The sequence below is a fragment of the Thermobia domestica genome, chromosome 15 (genome assembly GCF_964235325.1).
Source record: "Thermobia domestica chromosome 15, izTheDome1.hap1.1, whole genome shotgun sequence".
NCBI lineage: Eukaryota > Metazoa > Arthropoda > Insecta > Zygentoma > Lepismatidae > Thermobia > Thermobia domestica.
This window is the reverse complement of record NC_137468.1, coordinates 172,701,281-172,722,665: the sequence shown is the minus strand read 5'-3', so window position 1 is coordinate 172,722,665 and position 21,385 is coordinate 172,701,281. Positions and strand designations below refer to the sequence as shown.

The following is a 21,385-nucleotide window of genomic DNA, read 5'->3' as shown; positions in this document are numbered from 1 at the left end:
GTCGTGTATACAAGTATAGCGAATCCTCTTGCTTACTACAGAAATCAGTATGGAGCATACGTTATCCGTATGCTACATAGACACTGATTTTAGATGTTACATCATGCCGTTGCAGGATGTGTGATATCTAACAGTCTTCCTTATGTTACATACATACATATATGTATGTTACCTTCGACAGCTATATGTTATATACGTCCATTTGTATGTGACAACCCGATCGCCTATATTGTTTCATACGGAAAATACGTACAGACGGAACACTTATACAGAATGTATTATAAAACATACCTTTTCAGTTATAAGTTTGCTTTACGTTAAGGCCAAAAACTACAGGATTTTCAAATGTAACATACGATTTTACATACGCCACATACAACTTTTTTTCTCAGTGTAATTGGTGAGTACTTCAAATTATATGCCCATAATTAAATTTTCTCTATAATAATTGTTGCGTGAGTACCGCAGGATTCTGAAACATGTATTTTTGGAAGGCGCATGTAAGGAATGCGATTTAAGTTAAGGTTACTGGTAAAGAGCATGCATAAAATGGAAACAACTCATTTGATCTCAAAGAAAATTTTACCCTTTGCTCCTCAGAGTATCTCACGAGTGTTCGCGAAGTGCAAGCGCGTAAACATGAACGGGAAGCAAATGACAGCCGAACAGGCTAAGGCTCTCTGCGAGCGGCTTATCCAATTCTACGAGAACCACTGCTCTCGAGACTTTAGGGTTGTTTTAAACCATTTTAAGTGTGAATATCCTTATAGCACAGTGTATAGAATATTGAACAATTATGTGGGGACTGGTGGAGAATCAAGAAAAAAGAAATCTGGTCGCCTAATTTCAAAATGTACACAAAAAGTGAAAATTGCAATTAGACGAGAATTCTTGAAGAACCCAAACCGTCTTTTAGAACGAAAATATAAAATTTCTGAATTTAGTGTAAGGAAAATGAAGAAAGAACATGGATTCAAGGTTGCAACATGTAAAACTGCACCATTTTACACATACGAACAGAAGAAGCGCGCTAATACCAACTACTGCAAACTCTCCGACAAGTTCGTGAACAAGATTATGATCATCGTTCGCGCCTGTTTCCAAGTATATACACATTGATAAACGTCAGGTTAATCCTAGTAAGTTCGTAAAAACCTAAAGACAGGTATGCGAAAAAGATTTGAACTGGCAAGCAATCGCTGCAAACGCCAAAGTTTTGCGTGTTGTTGTTCGAAGTGGAACAATCAACGGTGGTTGCTATTTAGAAGGTTTTGATTCCATGAATACAAAAAGAATTCACCAGACATAACATTGTGTTTTGGCCTGATATGGCATCCTTGCATTATGTGAAAAAGTACGCGATGCGCTTACTGACGCTGGTATGGAGTTTGGCGGCAGAAATGAGAACGCGCCAAAAGTTCCTCTGGCTAGACCCATTGAGCATATTTTGGGCTCTAGTTAAACGCGAAATGGCTAAAAAGCATACTTTCACCAAGGATGTGAAAGGTATGCAAAAAAAAAAAAGTCGGAAATATCAAAAGAAGTGGCAAAAAGTAGTGGACAAGCGCTTTTCCGGAAGTTCCGGTTCTAGCTTCGAGAAGTCGGTCGCAAGGATGTGTACAGCATCAAATAGTAAACCACTTCTTTTTTCAGATATCAATAGTTTATTATATTAAAATGTGTTGTGATTTCTCAAGAAATAAAAAAGTTATTACAAAAATTCAAAGTTCTCTTAGCTTAAATCGCTCTCCTTATTAATTCTTAAGTGAAGTCTTGACTCGAGTACGGTAGGTCCCATAGTAATTAGCTATGGACATTTGAAGTTCATTTTTTCATGTTTTTGGCAGCTTATTACTCCGAAATGACGAATCTCTGCACCCAGGTTGGTCTATACTTTTTGTCTTATCTTGGTGTCAGAAATCACCTCCCAAACGTTGTAGGTTTTGTTGTTTTGAAACACCCTGTATACATATTGACTGCTTAACCGTTGTTTAACTTATGTATACAGCTCTTAATGTAGCACGTCATAACATATTCTGATAGTAACACTCAAGGCGTGTAAGAGCTTCTGCTTATCATGACCTATGTATCCGTTGGAGGTGAAAGGTCCTGGCAAAATTAAAATGATAGAGACTGAAGAAATAGGTTAGGAGTCCAATCGCCAATTGAAAGAAACTTTCTGCTCAACACAAATCGCGAGTGATTTTCTGGTTGATCAGGTTGTGAACAATTTATATCAATTATTCACTGGAAAATGGGTAGGTAAGTGTAAATAATATCTTACAATTAAAACTAAATGACACGTTGTTAAAAGTTGATGCTAAGCGTGTAATCTTTGTACGGAAGTCGATCATAAATGTTAATTGATAACCATTTGACCTAATAATCTCGTTTTAACTCTATGTTTTGATAAGCTGTGATTTTATTTCTCGAAGTAACAAGTATGTTTTTTTTAATCATTTATTACCTATTAAAAGTAGATATCTTGGTTGAGTGAGTCTAAAAAGACAATGAACTCTTGATAACATGAACTAAAGAGGAAGGGTCGCTCGATGTTAACTGAAGTGTTTAACCAGGTTCAGAAAACATGACAAAGTTGGACACGAAAAAAAATGGAAATTTTGTATTTTATCTACAGTAAAATGATATGCCTTAGTACGAGAGTTACATAGAATGCACTATAGTACAGTGGTATTACTATAATGTACTTCGCAGGGGTGCTTTTAACAAGAAGCTGTGCGAGGCTACTGTAAAAAATGGGAATGAGATATTTCAGTTTTGCGTCCCTCAGTTATGTCATATAGTAGAGACCTGCACGGGCCGGGCCTGGCCCGAAGCCCGGCCCGCGGGCCGGCTTGGGAGGGCCAGCTCTATTATTTCTTTGGGCAGGGTCGGGCTTGGGCGGGCCGACACTGATTTCTCTTCAGGTCGGGCCGGGCTGGGGCCGATTAATTGCAAATCTTTAATAATTATTGACATTCGTTAAACGATAATTAGAATAAAGGCAAACGTTGAAGAAGTGTGCCCGTGAAAAATGTTACAAAATGAAACTTCGAAAATTTATCGGGCCCGGGCCGGGCTTGGGCCAAAAATTTTAAAAAACTTATTGGGCCGGGCCGGGCCGAAAATCAACAAAACTTTTCGGGCCCGGGCTGGGCCGGGCCTACGTACATCCGGGCTGGATTGGGCTCGGGCCGAAAAATTCGGCCCGTGCAGGTCTCTATCATATAGGCTAAAGGAGAAGGTGATGATGAGAATGAATTGTGGAATGAAAAAAGTGGGAGAAAACAAAAGAACCTCAAGAAAAGCCGAATTTGAACCAGAGATCCAACGTACCACAGATAGACGCTTTACCAGTGAGCTACCACTGGTACATTGAATTCATTTCGACTTCTGACAAAAGGAAAAGGAAGAGGGGTGGATTCGTAACTGAGACTTGAACTCGAGACTTTTCAGTGATTATCTGTGCAAACATACTTGGGCCGTGTGCATCCTCGTTTATAATGTATAATGCAAATTATTATTGTTCATTTTTTGTCATTTTGTCATATTTGTTCTCTAAACTGGCGATAAATCAGGCCGTAGTCGAGCTCCACCAGCCATTGTGTTTTGCAACATAAAGTTGTATGGAAACTAAGCAGTCTTAAAGTTATGAGTGTAATTAAAAGAAATTTCCCTGCTTCTTCCGCAAGTTCAGTGACTAGTACGCACGCATTTTGAGCATAGGGTCCTGAGTTCGTTTCCCGGCCCAAACACTTTTGCCTTGATACAATAATACAGAAAATGAATACTACTTACATGCAGTACGTTCCGTTTCTGATTTCCAATGTTACGACGTATTTTATAGTTTATCATAAAAGCATGTATTGAAGAGCCATGTTACTTAAAAAAAAAAAAAACTTACTTCTTAGAAGCTCTATACCGGTATATCTAATTCTACATAAGATTTCACTTAATTACCTATGTAGTTATAAATTACATTACATTCTTCTGCTTAGCCGAATTGTTAGCGAGTTCTACTTCGGTAATAGGTCCTGGATCTATTCCTGGTGAGAGCACTAACAATTTTCGATTATAGCCCAACATCATTAGGCAATTGGAGGGGCCGCGGTGGCTCAGTGGTAGAGCGTTCACCTCTGGTGCTAGGGGTTCCGGGTTCGATCCCAGCCCCCACCAAGTGAACTTTGTGGTGGACAAACACCGTGTACGTGGGTTTTCTCGGGGTTCTCCCGTTTCCATCCCACTTCCTTCATTCCACCATTTCATTCATTACTCATCATCACCATCTCCTTTAGCCTAACCGGCATAATCGTGGGACGTAAAACTCAAACCGCCTTATGCAGAGTCATTTTGACGTACGATTAGCGTCATACTAAAGGCCTGACTACTGCATGAAACATATGTTAGTAGAACTCTTTAGTATGGCACTAATCATGCTTCAGAACGACTCTGCATAAGGCCCAAAGATTCCATTTCATTTCTCATTAGGAATTGGAGAGTAGCAAAATTAAGAGGTATCGGTCCCAGGTCCAGAAACCTAGGCGTAATGGCGGCTGGAAGCCGATGCATTGATAACAAATCACTCAGTTTAGTGTATATCATCTGGCCTGGAATAGGCTTTCATAGGCTGTAGCGCCAGGGAGTTCTGTATTTTCTTCTACCTGTTAGCTTATTTAATCAATATTGAAAATAGTGTGGCTACTTGATTATCTGCCTCTCTAAACTAACTAACTCTATGGCCTATGGAACCCGGAGGTTCAATGCCACGTTCACAAAAGCTCTCCACTGACTTCTATCCTTAGCTAACTGCATCCAGTTTCTACTTTGTATTCCAATCTCTGCGAGATCCATCTTAATATTGTCCTCCCATCTGCGCCTACGACTTCCTAATGGTCGTTTTCCGATTGGTCTTCCAGTCAAGACTTTGAAAGCGTTTCTTCCATTCTAGCTACATGACCCGCCCACCTAAGCCTCCTAGACTTGATGACCCTAACAATGTTGGGTAAACCGTATAAATTATGTAGTTCCTCGTTATGAAGTTTCCGCCATTCCCCATTCTCGTTCCTCTTGGGTCCGAATATTCGTCTCAGGATCTTGTTCTCAAATACTTTCAGTCTATGTTCTTCCCTCAGAGTAAGCGACCATGTTTCGCAACCGTACAGAACAACAGACATGATTACCGTTTTGTATATTTTAAGCTTCAAATTCCTTGACAGAATTCGCGACGACAAGAGATTTTGAACCGAATAGTAACACGAATTCCCTGCTTTTAGTCTCTCTCGATTATCTGCCTCTCGCCTCAGTTTTCTGTGCTAAAATCATAGTTATGAAATAACCACTGGAAGCACAATTGGCGTTGCAAATGTGTTGCCCTTTCAACCGCAAAAGAGCGCTTGCATTACATTCTGTGTTATAAATGACGTTTGTTTGGAGAAAGAAAATCTCAATTTCTTGTGCGGTTTACTATTGTATAGAGAAATTTTAAAAAAGAAAATAATATACCGTTTCACGCTTAAGTTGCACATATCTTTGGGTATCCGAAAATTATTTATCTGTAAAAGTATTTTAATATGTAAAATCAAGGCTATTGTCGTGGTTCCTGTTCCTGAGACCATGCTCCTCAAACTGCTGAGACCATGCTCAGTTGCCTTAAAAGATAAAATTAGTATTATTTAAATCATATACGAGGAGAGATTTATAATTTTCTAAAAAAAAAAAAAAAAAAAACCAACAACAACAACAACAACAACAAAAACAAAGCAATTGATAATTATTTATCTCCTAAAGATTAGTGACAGGCATATATGCTATTGGTGGATCCTCAAGGTTTGAATCCTTCCGAAATTCAGACTTCCATGTAAATTTAGTCTAATTTTAGGGGTAATTATACAAATTTTAATATAATTTAAAATGAAATGAAATGAAATCTTTGAGTTTTACGTCCCACGGTTATGCCGATTAGGCTAAAGGAGACGGTGATGATAAGTAATGAATGAAATGGTGGAATGAAGAAGTGGGTGGAAACGGGAGAACCCCGAGAAAACCCACGCACACGGTGTTTGTCCACCACAAAGTTCACTTGGCGGGGGCTGGGACCGAACCCGGGATCCCAAGCACAAGAGGTGAACGCTCTACCACTGAGCCACCGCGGCCCCTAATATAATTTAACCTCAAGTTGAATTTGATGCCCCGGAAAGCTTTAGACCTCCCGAAATGAATTCCTGTGTACGTTCCTAGTGACACTAGCCACATTAAGCTAATTGAAAGTGTAAGAAAGGCCACAAGTTGAATGTATAGTTGCCGAAAGAAATTACTATGTTTAATGCAACGATCATTGTTTATTATTAACTAAAGTATTTAGTATTTTTTAATATTCGCACGCTATTACAAAGTGTTTGAAATCATATTATGATGCATCGATGTGCTACAGTTTATTCTTTGCTGTCATTTTCTACATATTTTATTCCAGTTGACCTAAATAAAACCAAGCATTAGTGCAAGGTTTTATTAAAGTGTATAAGTAAAATTTGTCAATGCGTTGTTCATGCTGCATAAGCATCAAACAAGGTTTTTGATATATGCATTTTCAATTGATTGATTGATTGAACTTAAATTTTTATCAGTTCCGAAGCTATGTAAGACGGGACTACAGTGGAATCCAAACTATGACTTGGGTTTGTACTGGAGGCAAACACTCCACCATGGATTAAAGTCGTAACCAAACGCAGAGCTCCCTCATCGTTTTATGGTTTATCATATGTGCTTTTGGCCCGGTAGACCTGGGTTTGATTCCTTGTAAGAGCTTATGTGGTTAGGATGTCACGTTAAGTGTAGGTCTATGTCTCATATAGCCTCGCTACTGCTAAACTCAGATGACAGATCTAAACTCAGATGACACGGATAAGTACTCTAAATGACCATGCATTTGATAGTTAATTTCCTAAAAACCATGTGTATTCATTAGTGAAGCTTGTAGTTAAGGACCATTGTAGTTTGTTTCCTAATCAAACTTGTCATTAATCCCTCCAATCAATTAAAAGAGGAGAGGCCTTTCTTCGTGAACTCCTGTCACAACTTTATTTTCTGACGACAGCCTAGATGCTAAAATACTGATTTCGTTTGGTTAACAAAGTATTGAACCTGCTGGTTCCATAAGCTATAGAGTTAGTTAGTATATTAAAAATTTTTATGTGTTGCGCCATCTTATTTCAAAGATGCAATTCATTTTATAAACAAAATATAATTACTATTCTGGAGCGGAAACCTTGTTATTTTATAGAACTCTTTTGGGGGCTAAACTGTATAATAGAAATCATTATTATTAATTATAAAGGGAGATTATCACTTATCCTCCATGTAATTTGCACGTTAAGCTTAGAATATTTGTGATAGATAAAACATACATTAAATGTTGTTTCTTTAATGGGTATTTCTTTTACTTAGTAGAAGTATATGTTTCATTTAATTTATAAATTAACAAGTTTCGAGCAGACACAGCATATCAACATTTTTTGCTTAGGCACAGTGGAATATACAGGGTGGCGCAAAAGTAGGTATACACCTGTGAATTGATCAAGTATAACGTTTTAGTTTTTAGGTGTATTTCCTTCGGCTCTTCCTTGCTTAAGATGTAAGTAAAAGCACGTTAAGAACAAATAAATAAAGAAACTCAGTCTACCTGATGGATAACAATAAGAAATTATATAAAATGCAGTACCTCCTTTTGGGCCACCCTTATTTTTTTATTATTATATTTTATCAAGATTAATCATGCAACTGAAATCTGAATAGCTTATTTCAATATGGAGGTAGTAACATATATCATATGAGGTGTACAGAAGCCTGAAATATTTATTATTATGTCTTTATATCACTTGTACTTTTGTATTTATGTGCGCAGTGATGCCAGGCTGAAACTTTATAAAATCCCATCTAGAGAGGTGGAAATTCTTATTTTACCCTTGAATTTCTCATACTACAAAATATATAAAATATGAAAAGTAAAACTACTGTTTGTTACTCACTTTTTCAATATATAAGTGGGCTCAGACTTTTTACGTTAATCAAATAATTTATGAATAAGTAATTAAAATAGATAATTGAAAATGGTGACGAAAATAAATTTATTTTGTTGTTAGAATTAGTATTTCCATCGTGCTGTAGCGTTGTAATATTCTACTTAATATAACGAATTGAACAAGACAAGATTCATTCTCCAATATTTCATGTGGAACGTTTTGCAAGATGGCTGATTCTCGTTTGATATCTCTTTTAAACACCAGAGTTATTAATAAGTTCTTTGGTGCTTGTTTATGAGTTTCTCAACTCACTGCATAAATCACTTCTATAATATCATACAGTTTACAATAAATTGAGTTCGATGAAGTAAATGTACGAAAAATCCTACATATGTTGCCAGTGGCGTATTTACGATTCTGTTTCGAGGAGGGCTTTACTAACTTTCGGTGAGGGGCTTTGCCTGAAAATGTGAAAATTCTGCAAGATATTTCATATATTTTACTATAGTAAAGTACGGGACAAGAATAAACGACCAAAAGTGCCATTAAAACAAATGGCATTTTTGGTTGTTTATTCTTGTCCCGTACTTTAAGTAAAATTTTCGGGGGAGCTTAAGGCCGAAATCCCCCCCCCCTAAATTCGCCACTGTATGATGCCAATTTCTACAAAAATTTCCTTTATCCCTATTCCAGAAATTAATGTACAAAAGTTCCACAAATTGGGATGCGTCACTGCTCCACTTTCAGATAGCTGTTCGCAGTGGCGTATCTAGGATTTTGTTTCGGGGAGGGCTATGCATAAGATGTGAATAAGCACTTTCCTTTTGTGTGCCGACAAATTTTAATGAAGTTGTGCATACTACAAATTGATTTCGGAAAGGGGGAAGCTTGAGCCCGATAGCCACTCCCCTTAAATACGCCACTGGCTGTCCGAGTGAATTTATAAAAACAATACAAACACAGCATTATTTGACGTTCTTTATTAATTTACAAAATTCTGTTGTAAATGAGCACAAGCAAATCATGAAACAACATATCATGCATTCATAATGTGGATGAGAATCACATTCTGTTTATTAAAAAAAGTTGATACATTTGTGCATTTACACATGTGCAAACTGTTGTCGCATATGCTGATTAACATGTTGACATTAAACTCTAATCTGGACTCAGCATAACACTTCCAACTTCCACAGACGCACTCCTTACTCACTGCTGTCAATGCTTGCCTTTTGCCTACTTTGGACCCACCTTTGATTCCAAGCCTATTTAGAAATTCTGTTCGGAATGATGCGTTGGAGAGAACCCTTCCGCATCCATAGCACACTTTGCTGAAATACGCATTTTTGAATGGTGTAGTGCGACTCTGTACGCTTATACGGGCAGCAACTCCACTGTTGCTTGTGTTCGAAATAACGCGTATTGCAATTTATTATTCCGCGATTTTGGACGATCACAGCTCTGAAACTGTACACTTCTTCCCCACAGGTTCCTATGAACTTTTCATAATTACCTGGTGTGAGGAATCATCTCTTACAGCTTGTTAGTATAGCTAATCAACACTTTGTATACTACCATGATGACATTTCTAAAAATTTCCCTTTATTTCTAAAAAAAAAAAAAAAAAAGAAAAAAAAAATAGATATACATTTGATTGCTATCAAAAATTCTACCTGTAACGAAAACTCGGAAATAGTGTCTTTAATAGTATTATTTAATTATTGAACCATACTAAACGAGCTGTTTATACTGTTTTTTTTTTTCTAAATAGGAAAAATCCCTACAAGACATGTGTTGGCTATAATCGTGTTTTTTGGATTCGTCAACAACTACATGCTTCGAGCAAATCTAAGCATAGCGATTGTAGCAATGGTGAAGAGCAACAGATCCACAAGTAATGACGTAGGCAACACTTCTAGTGAATGTTTCCAGGAGGTTGAAGGAGATAGAAGCAAATGGATTAATAGCACCTATGCTGATGATGTAATCATTGACGAGGTAACGCTGAATTTTGTCTTTTCTTTGTAACTTCTATTGGTATTCAACCATCAAAAATTGTCCCAACTTCAATCGCTACGTTTTGGCTGTCTTGTTGAACTAAAAAGCTATGTATTTCTCTTAGTGGGTTTGTTCCAACGATTATTTTCATCACTTAGTTGTATGCTTTTAGACTAAAAAATATTACGTTTCAGAGTTTTTATTGCATCATCTGTGAGGTGATTCTACTCATGAAATAAAAAAAAGGGGTTATGTGAAGCGTAATAAAAATTGGTGTTCTTTCGTAACTACAAGCATAGCAATAAGTGGGAAATAAACATTGATACTAATGACAAGAATATTGCAATGTTTTATTTGGCTGACTCTTAAATAACGAAACCAGGATTTAAACCTATCACTTTTTATTATAAAATAATGTCTTATAAAATTTTTACGCAGTTCTTTCAAAGTTCAATAAGATTCTTGAGATACACAAATGACCTTGGAATACGGGTTCAATTGTCTTTAGCGCGTTATGACCTTAGATAGGTATTGTGAATAATTCCTTTACTCATGACAGCTTCCGGAGTGGGTGATTAAAGGTTGTCTTCTTTGCTCATACCAGTCTTCAGAGTTAAAGGAGTTCTCTGTAGCTCATAGCAGCCTCGATAGAAAGGTGTTGATACGTAAATGACCAGCAATAGACTGATAGATTTCTCCTCTTGAGGTCTTCTTTTATAGGCATGTTCTTGAAGGGGAGTCCATATAGGGGCAATCGGCCTTCTTCGTAATTTTTTCCGAATCCTTCTTCGTGTCTTTCTGAAGGTATGTTCTTTTTACGACACTTACTATTATTTATTTATGAGCGTAAAACTATGTGTTCTAGTAAAAGCATGTGTTTACCGTGTGTGCAGGAATTGAACCTAGCAATATTATTGATTTTACAGGAAGTAGTGTCTAAAATCTGGGAGAAAGTTAGTTTAGTTTAACGATGGAGTAGTAGTCATTTTATAGTCCAGGAGGCAATATCCAATGACTTTTTGATAAACATAAAATAATCTGGGATACTTATAATTAATAATAGTTTATAGAAGGTATAACGGCCACAATACATGTATTTTTGTTTTGGAAACTTTTGTGAAGCATGTCTGAATTTCTAATTTTCATTTCTAACACTTTTAGTCTCGAAGTATTTAAACACATAATTTATTTATTTATTTATTTCAGAAAACAACAGGCGGATGCCTAATTACAGTTTCCCATCATGATAATATAATTTAAAATACACATATGATAACAAAATAATACGATAGCAAAATACTTTAAAATACATATAACATGATCTACACCTTATTTATTTAGAGTAAAATTCTGTCTATAGATAAAAATGTCTATCTCTGGGTGCTTTTCTGACATCTTATTATACAATAAACACATTTTTCTGACAGGCGATACATCCAATGCATTAGTCCTTTGCGCTGAGAGATGGAATATGCTATTATGGGGTCTGGTTGCTCTATGTGGGACGTGAAGCTTGATTTCTGATAGTAAATATTCTGAATCTACTGTATTATGAATTATTTTATGTAAGAAAGATAAAATGAAGTGAGTCCTCCTGCTTTCAAGTGATTGTAATGAACATTTGCTTCGAAGATCTTCATACTTCTCAAATTTCTGATATATCCCTGTTTCTTTATATGTTAAAGAGCGCACAAATTTATTTTGAATGTTTTCGATTTTACTTGTATATTTCTTACTATCAGAACCCCATATTATCGCTGCATATTCCACCTTAGACCTTACATAGGCAATGTATAATGTTTTGAGGACATCGGTATTAGAAAAATCACTTCCTAATCTCATCACAAAGCCAAGGTTCCTAAAGGCCTCACCAACTACTCTGTTGACATGAATATCAAATGATAGGTTTGACTGCAGAGTGACTCCAAGATCAGTTATATAATCCACTCTTTCAATTGGTGTTTGATTGATAGTATACACATTGCGGACATAGTTCATTTTCTGGTGTATGATACTACTTTACATTTTTTAATATTTAACAGCAATTTGTTTGATTCACACCATTGGAAAATAGAATTTATGTCGCTTTGCAAAGAAATAGCGTTTAACTCCGTGGAGATACTACGATAGATTTTTAAATCGTCAGCAAACAATAGTTTGTGGGAGGATGTTATTACAGGTGGTAAATCATTAACAAATAATATAAATAATAGAGGTCCTAAGTTCGATCCCTGAGGCACACCAGAGTCTACGACATATTCCTCAGTTAGAATATTTTTGTATCGAACGCGATGTTTGCGTTGGCAAAGATAGGACGCTATAAATTGTTGAAGGTTTCGTGAAAAATTGAATGTCACAAGTTTGCTTAGAAGTATATCGTGATTAATTACGTCGAACGCCTTGGAGAAATCTGTATAAATTACATCTACTTGTTCCTTTTTATCAACTTGATTAGCTATAAAATGTGTAAGTTCTGAGAGATTATTTACAGTTGACCTCTTTGCATGAAACCATGTTGAAAGAGAGATATTACTGACCGTACATGTGAGTAAATTTTTTCATATATATAATAATTTCAAATACCTTAGATGGGGCAGATAGCAGTGTTACCGGTCGATAATTTTTTATTTGGTCAGTAGGACAACCTGTCTTGGGAATGGGACAGACGTCACCAATCTTCCATTTCATAGGAAACGTAGAAGAAGCTATTGACTTGTTAAAAATAGCCTGTAGGGGATGTTTCAGTATTTCTGAGCAGCCTTTAATGATATACGGTGGTATTTTATCTGGCCCACAAGATGACCGTGGCTTAAGTTTTTTAATAGCATTCTCAACATCTTCGATGTCTATAAAGTTAATATTTAATTTATCCAGAATTTCCGAATTATTGTATTGCTCCATAGGAATAAGATTATAACTTGATTTATTGTGTGTTACTTGAAAATTTGCCATAAATGCATTTGCAATAGCAGCATCGTCACTCAAAGTTTGATCGTTATAGTGAAACAAATTATTTCCCGAATTACTCTTTTTATTCTTAACATACGTCCAGAAAGTCTTAGGATTGCTTATAATATTGGCCTCACAGTTGTTTAAGTATGCATTGTATGCCTTGGAAATTTCTTTTTTCGAAAGAGCTCTCAATTCTTTAAATTTGTTGTAGTGATACAGTGCGTCCCAAGAACCCTGCTTCCATTTCTTATGGTGATATGATTTGCTCTTAATTAATCTAATTATGTCACTTGAAAACCAAATAGGATAATTGAATTTAGCTCTTTTTTTCGGAATGCACCGGTCAAAAATAGAATAGAGTATATTATAGAAAGAATCAACAGAGCTGTCCACAATCAAACTATCTGTGATAGGTTCCCAATTTGTTTCTGATATTTCGCGGTACAGTTTATCAAAGTCAGCTTTAAAAAAATTATACTCTTTTACTTCGCTTTTCGTTGTACACTTAGCATTTCTAAAGTTAATATATTTATATTCAATTAGTAGGGCTGGATGGTAGGCATCCTCGGATACAAGGGGAGGGTGTTCGTAATAACGCAAACACCAAAACATTTTAAAGTGTTTTTCAAGAAAGTAGAATTGTTATTATTATTCTTTTTACTTTAAGTTTTATACATTGAAATAAAGATGATTTATTTACCTTTATGAAATATATTTATTAGTTTAATAAGTAGTCTTATAATAAGATGAATGGCGCTAATATGACGTATTGTGTAATATGGCCTTCGTTAATTATTCTATCTTCGACCGATGTTGAATGTATAAGTCGAGACTCATCTGTCATCTTTAATCAGTTTGCATCGGACGATGACAGGTTTAATTTCATGGGGATGGGGCAAACGGAAGGGCAGATAAAGTTTTTGGGAGGTGGCTAATCTTTAGTATATCGAAAAGTATGGTTTCATATTACTTCAGTAATATTATAATGTAACATATATGGGAAGGGGGGCAGACATGCTCAGCAATCGGGCGCCCGTCCTCTTGCACCCTCTCTGGTATCGACCCTGTTTTCACCACCACCATTTTCATTAATTTTTAAAGTTGAATGACCATGTTACAAAACAATTATTTACATCAAAACTCAGTGTATAGGTGACTAGGACCTAGGTAGAAAACCTTAATTTTTGAAGCAAGTATTTATTTCAAGAATCTTATAAAATAGAGGATGTGCCCTTACAACAAAATCTTGAAGTCATACGTCACAGTTTCGCCACCCCTACTCTGCCCACTCCGCTCAATAGGATCGCAATGTTTTGAGCCAACAATCATGGCGGAAACAAAAGTAGCCAATCAGACGATAGTAGAAACGAGAGTAGCCAATCAGATGTGCCGATGCTCAGTTGCTTTTGGCTTCACCGACTTAATAGGATGAAGATACATATGGGCAGATCCTCTATTTATAACATCCATGATTTATTTACTTTTCTCTTTTTCTTGCTGATTGTACGATAGAAACTGCGTTATGTAGTCCACTCGCATATTTGTAAATCACGCTCGACCCTAGGAGCCATAGGAGCTAAATACGCGGTTCTGATTGGTTGAAGTTATCCGTTTCTTAACATGTAGCATACATATATCAGAAATTAAACACACGCTGCTGTCTGCCCTCATGGCCGACCGTGCTCGCGCAACTTTCTAGTAATAATAATGAGTTCAAATCCGGCCCACGGAGAGTCTTTTTTAAAAATTTTCTTTAAATTTCCATAACACTTTTTCATTAAAATAAAATGAAAATAATACTCAAAAAAGTGATTTACTTACGTTACGCGTGCAGTTTTGCTAAACGAATCCATAGTATAAGTAGTAGTAGTACTAGGAGGAGGAGGAGGAGTAGAAGTAGAAGTAGTAATAGTCGTAGTAAAAAAATGAAAGGAAATCCTTGAGTTATGGATGGTTATGCCGGCTAGGCTAAAGGAGACGGTGATGATGAGAAATGAATGAAATGGTGGAATAAAGAAAGTGTGAGGAAACGAGCGAGAGAACCCCGAGAAAACCCACGCACGCGGTGTTTGTCCACCACAAAGTTCACTTGGCGAGAGCAGGGTTTGAACCCGGGACAGAGGTGAACGCTCTACCACTGAGCCACCGCGGCCCTAGTAGTAGTAGAAGGAGTAGTAGTAGTAGTAGTAGGAACGGGTTAGAAGCCCCGCAAGGATAGTTTTGTTCCACCTTTGCCCCTATGATATAAATTTAATCTTAGCTGCTTCTTCAATTTTGTTCTTCAATTTCAACGAAGTGACAATTTTCTTCTATTACTATAATATACAATACACGCACTAGAAGGTTTGGACAATCGCAAACTGTAACCAATCAGAAACGTGTATTTAGATTCTATATCTAGGGTCGAGCATGAAAAATGCAGTCCATTTGATTCTATTCTACCATTAATCTATAGCATGCTAATGCGTGAAACGTATATTTTCTGTTTTATTGTAGCTAAATCGCCATTTATTTGCTTTGTGTTTCCTGCATAGAATTTTATGTACTTACCTATTGATTTTTATGCTTTTTGCTTATGTTTTCTATACATTTTGAAACATTTTGTTCGGTAGAGTCTAAATAATAAGTCCGATATTTGAACCCTACACATTTTATTACAAAACAAAGTCTTATATAAAAATTTACGTTAGTATATTTCAAACTCTATAAAATTGTATTTCGGCACACAAGGTGTCCTCTGATTTGAAGGTTATATGCCTTAGTTAGCTCAGAGCGAAATGAAACAGTAATTAAAGAATATCTCCTTTGCCCATGGCAGCCTCCGGAGATAGTGTAGTTAGGACTACCCCTTTTGCTCATAGCAGCCTCAGGGATAAGTAGATTAAAGGAATACTTCCTTGTTCATCGCAGCTTCAAGAATAGGGATTAAAGGAAATCTCCGCCCGTAGCTTTCTCGGGAGACTGTTTTGTTAGGTTTAATTGATCAGAACTGGCACTGATGACTGTGTCCTCTTGAGGTCCTCTTTTATAGACATCCTCTTGAAGGTGAGGTCATTGAGGGGAGGTCGACCGTCTTCGTTCCTTCCGAAGTCTCTTCGTGTCTTCCATCGTCTGCTCCTGATACGTTTGAACACAATAACACGTGTTTGTGGCAGGAGCATGTGTTTATATTTTAGTAAACACACGCAGTTGCTTATGCGTGAGGGTATGGAACCTTACAATATGCTAAATCCATTATTCAAGAAATAAAATGCATATTAACCTTTAAACTACCGAGGTAAATTCTTTAACCTTTAAACTACGGAGGTAATTTATTTGATCTTTAAACTACATTTAAAGTGTTTTTGTAAGTCCACTTCTTCACTCCTATTGATCGAAGATACATTCAACAAAAAGTGTTACAAACGTTATTGTAGTAGCATTTCGAAATCGAAATATCCGTACTTAAGACAAGCAACATGTATTTCGAAAACAAAATATCACGTACTTAATAGGTTAAACCGTAAATGTATTTCTATAAAATAATTTAATTGTCTCGTCCCTAAATCTGCTTTCTTCTGTACAGTTTTGATCCCGACGTACTGGACAAGTAGCAGAACATTATTGATTACTGTTATGATTCTAGTGGAATTAACAATATAAATCTACCAATTCCAACTCAGTACTCTGTGACGTCATGATCTACGTCTGACATGTTTTGCAAACAACAAGCAGCATGCGGAGGAGACAGAGCAATTTGCACGTTGTTGAGTTGAGTTGATTTTGAGTTTAAAGTCCCTTTCAGCAACGAGGATTTATGAGACGTGGACCTACTGATTAACGTGGAATCCGAACCACATGAGCTCCCGCCGGGAATCGAACCCGGGTCTCCCACGCCAAAGGCGCGTATGCTAACCGCTTAGCCACGGATGAGCTCTATTGCACGTTGTTGAAGCAGTGATGTCACTCAAATAAGCATTTCTTCAGTATCGCCAGTGGACTTTTAGGTATACTGCTCATAGTTTCATTACTATTCACACACTGTCAAAACTTTTGGTTGGTTATTTCGTTTAACGTCCTTTTCAGTACTGAAGCTATATGAGATGTGAACCTACAGCTTAAGTTGGGATCTGAATCATATAAGCTGACAGCATGAATCATCTGAATCTCCCGCACCGAGAGCGCATACGCTAACCACTTACTGTAGCAACCAAGGATGTTATAAAATAGAAGATTTGTTCATATGTATAGAGAATGTGCACACTTCATCCTATTAACTCAATGAAGCCATAAAACAACAGAGCATCGGCACGTCTGATTGGCTACTCTCGTTTCTGCCATAAATGTTGACTCAAAACCTTGCAGTCCTATTGGGCAGAGCGGACGAAGTGCGGGTGGCGGAACTTCACGTATGGCTTCACGATTTTGTTGTATAGGCAGATCCTCTATTTTATAATATCCTTGGTAGCGACAAGAGAGCTTCCAACACTTTACCAGCCTCACCCTTTCCACCCTTGAGGTCTTACCTGATTCTGCAAGCGGTTCCTAAGAGAAAAAATACAACCTTTTGAAACTTAATGCCTATTAGAAACCAATCGTCTATCTATTCGATAATGAACAGTTTATCTGCACTTATCATTGTATTATGTATATTACGTTATGGAAATAAGGCTAGAAAATACATTTTTCAATTTACATTTACGCCCAGCTACCGCACTATTGTCATTAATTTCTTCATCCAGACCTTTAAATCTGTGTTTGTAACCGACCGTTCCTGGATTACCGGAAATATACTTTTTTTTTTTTTTTGCCATCCCAAAACTCAACTCAAAGTAAAACACCTACAAAAGTACAAATCAAAATAAATGAGTAGTAGACAAGATCACGTCAGCGTGATGAAAACATTGTAGATTTAAAATGTCAGTTTTCTCGCCAACTCGCTGACAAGAAATTTTCACACTACACTGCATGACAGCCGAGCTGACTTTTGGCGTGAACCAATGAGCAATCGACGCGCTATTGCGAAATCTCAGGTGAGAAATTTGTTTCAATGAGCGAATGTTGAAGCATGTTGACAACTTTTCTCGTCTTACTGAAACTATACAGTATATCAGCCGAATCGAATTCCTATATCACGAGCGTTGGCAATGTCGCTGAAGGCTGATTGGTCGATGTGAAAGCAGCGCTCATGATCAAACATTAATTCGGATTCCGTGCGTAATACATGTTATTATAAGAACGATAATGTTAGCAACACTAACCCCCAGTGTTGCCATGTCTTATATTGTCTGAAAATGAATCTTTACTCATTACTTTTGGTTGAAATACTTGAGAAAAATAGAATTTACTCCTTTTACATTCAAGGGGTACTAATGCATAGTTACCAACGTTAAGCCAATGAAGTCTTTGAAAGTTTATAGTGTGAATGAAGCATTTTGCAGGGTGTCTAAGGAAAAGACTGGAGTTGCAGGAACGGTGCAATGCAACTGTCGAGGTGAGGAAATGTATCAGTTCTTTAAAAAGGGTAAAACTTTGTCGATAATTTTCATAAATAGAAAAGACTGTTTTCTTTCTACAGTTGACCCTGTGAACTCACAAGAAAGATTAATAGCAATATTGGTTAACTATAGTATTCAGGATAGCCCAACAGTCACGTTACAAAACTTTTAAAGAAGTACAGAGTGGCCCAAAAGTAGGAATACAGTCCCGTACTGATCGGCCATGACATTTGATATCATTTACTTATCGTTATCCATATAGGTATTGACTTAGTTTCTTCCTTATCTATTCTTAATTTATTTTCACTTATACCTTAAGCGCGGAACAAACCAAAGCAAATAAATTCCTTATCTTAATAAATTAAAATGTCATACTTCATCGATGCTAGTCTGTATACCTACTTTTGGACCTCCCTGTATAATAAAAGTATTGTTTTATTTTATTCTGGACTGAAAGAAATCAGTCGAGTACGTATTAAATAAAACGAAGGGACGAAAACCATAAGGGACACATTAATCTAACGGAACGATATAATGCATTCTATGACACAAATCTATAAAATAATTCGATTGGAAATATGAGGTTGTGAACTTCTGAAAACAGATTTGAATTCAAAATTCGATTTCTTTGAGAACATCCAAGGAAATAAACTTCAGTAATACTATTGTCTCTTTCTCTTTCATTCGATGACATCATTCACTTGCTTGTTCAATCAGGACCGACCCTTATCTCTCCTTGCCAACCCCTTTCTCCAGAAAGAACAAATCTTAAAAGCCACGATTTTAAGTATGCTACCTTCTCATAAACAACGAAGGAGAGGGAAAGTGCACTAGCACTCAGAAAGGCCTAAACACTACAATCTCGTGTGTTTTTTCTTTAGCTAATAATAATCTATTATGTTATTGAAAGGTAAGGCAAACACACTTGCAGAGGAAAGGTGGTAATCCATTTTATAGAATTCAATATTGAGCTTCAATATCAATATATCAGTTTTCAATTCCAGTGCAACTAGTTTTTTTTTTATCTTATCACTTGATTTTCCTTCTACACCCGTTATTTTTTTTTTTTTAAAAATAAAAAAACTTGTTTCCACCTTCAATGATAAGGAACTGGTTTGTGACAAAGACAAGACTAGTCTTCATATCAAAACTGTGATAACTAACTAAATGAAACAGGTGTTCGTTATTGTTCGAGAATTGAATTCTTATATTTGACAAAAACCAAACTATTTATTCTGAGATTTGTTTGATCATTTGTTTAAGCACTGTCCATTGTTTTTAAACTAATGCGACCTGAACATGATTTATGAATATAGTATTCAAATAAAAGGTCAGCTTAGTAAATTTAACTACCATCATCATGAAGTCTGTTTCCAACAAGAAATATTTATTTTAAATAGTATAGTTATGACAGATTTTGCCGCGTCTCGAAACTTGTTCCCCCTCCCCCCCCCCCCGGTGCAAATGCACGTGTAATGCACATGGTAGAGCCAGCCCTGTGTTCAATATATAAAATCATGTTCGCTGTAGACTTGGAGGCCGAATTGAAATCTTACTCGAATCTGAGATTTCACAACCATATATAAGAGTGTGGGGAAAGAATGAGTTAGCTCTAAGGAATTTATGTAGTATGTATGTTATTTGCAGGATGGTGAATTCGAGTGGGATGAATACACGAAAGGCCACATCTTGGGAGCATTCTTTTGGGGCTACTCAGCCACTCAGATCATTGGTGGTCGTCTTGCAGAAGTCCTTGGAGCCAAAAGGGTTTTTGGATACTCCATGTTGGCTACAGCTTTATTGGCATTTGTCATTCCCATTGCAGCTCGCCTCCACTACGTTGCTCTGATTGCTGTACGTCTGATACAAGGTGCTTGTGAGGTAAGACTACAAAATACCAACAACTTTCTCATTTGGATTTCTAAAATAATACGCTTATAACAGATCAAAACCATATTCACGAAGAACGGAAATAGTGGAAACTTCATAACGTGGAACTCCATAATTTATACCGTTTACCAAACTTTGTTAGGGTCATCAAATCTAGGAGGCTTAGATGGGCAGGTCATGTAGCCAGAATGGAAGAAAGTAGGAACACTTTCAAAGTTTTAACGGGAAGTCCAATCGGAAAACGACTACTGGGAAGATGTAGGCCAGATGAAAGGACAATATTAAGATGGACCTCACAGAAATAAAAATACAAAATAGAAACTGGATCCGGTTGGCTAAAGGTAGAAAAGTCAATGGAAAGCTTTTATGAACGCGTAATTGAACCTGCGGGTTCCATAGGCCATAGAGTTATTTAGTTAGGTATGCTTACAACATCTGACGAGGAAACCGATTCAAGTGTGACACGAAATTGTGGACGACTTTATGCACAAACGAAGTGTTTTTGTGTACAATTAAGCCCATTAAAGGAAAAACCCTCAATCTCAACCGTTCCGGAGATATAGAGGAATAAGGGGAAGGCTGGTGCTCTGATATTTTGCGAATTTTTGAATATGTAGCGTTAGTACAAGTGAGAGTTTTTTTTTTTTTTTTAAAAATGAATAATTCCTTAATTCAGGAAACTGTACTAATACGTCGCCTTATACATGAGGGTTACAAAACCGAAGAGTCCATAAAAAATTCTAGGTGAAGGAATGTTTTGGACTGGAAAGGCGAAAATACCGGAGTTCCATTGTTGCCTGAAATAGGCGTGTCAATTATCTACGTTCAGGTTACTTGGTACGCTGAATAGAATAAAAATATCATTCGTCAACTAGGATGAAAATGTAAAAAATGGGTCCGCCCGAACTTTCCAAACATTTATAATTACTACTTTTTCGAAGTTAAAAAAATCGAAGAAAAATGTTCAAACGCGGAAACAATAGGTGCAGGTAGTAACGCACGGTGGGAACATATTAAACGTTGCTTACAGTAGGTTGCAGAAGAAGCAGT

At 36.7% G+C, this 21,385-nt stretch overlaps 1 protein-coding gene across 2 annotated transcripts in view; it reads left to right on the top strand.

Annotated features, from left to right (window-relative positions):
• The first annotated feature begins 2,075 nt into the window (after window positions 1-2,075).
• LOC145671367 (sialin-like) overlaps window positions 2,076-21,385 on the top strand; it is a 91,077-nt gene continuing 71,767 nt past the window's right edge. Inside the window, exons 1-3 of one of the 2 annotated variants that reach the window (XM_081740431.1) lie at window positions 2,076-2,258; window positions 9,790-10,016; window positions 20,093-20,326. In XM_081740431.1, the coding sequence (XP_081596557.1) occupies window positions 2,255-2,258; window positions 9,790-10,016; window positions 20,093-20,326 (465 nt within the window). In that variant the 5' untranslated portion in view covers window positions 2,076-2,254. Of the gene's footprint in view, window positions 2,263-9,789; window positions 10,017-20,092; window positions 20,327-21,385 lie in introns of both variants that reach the window. The other variant, XM_081740432.1, reaches the window with a different exon arrangement.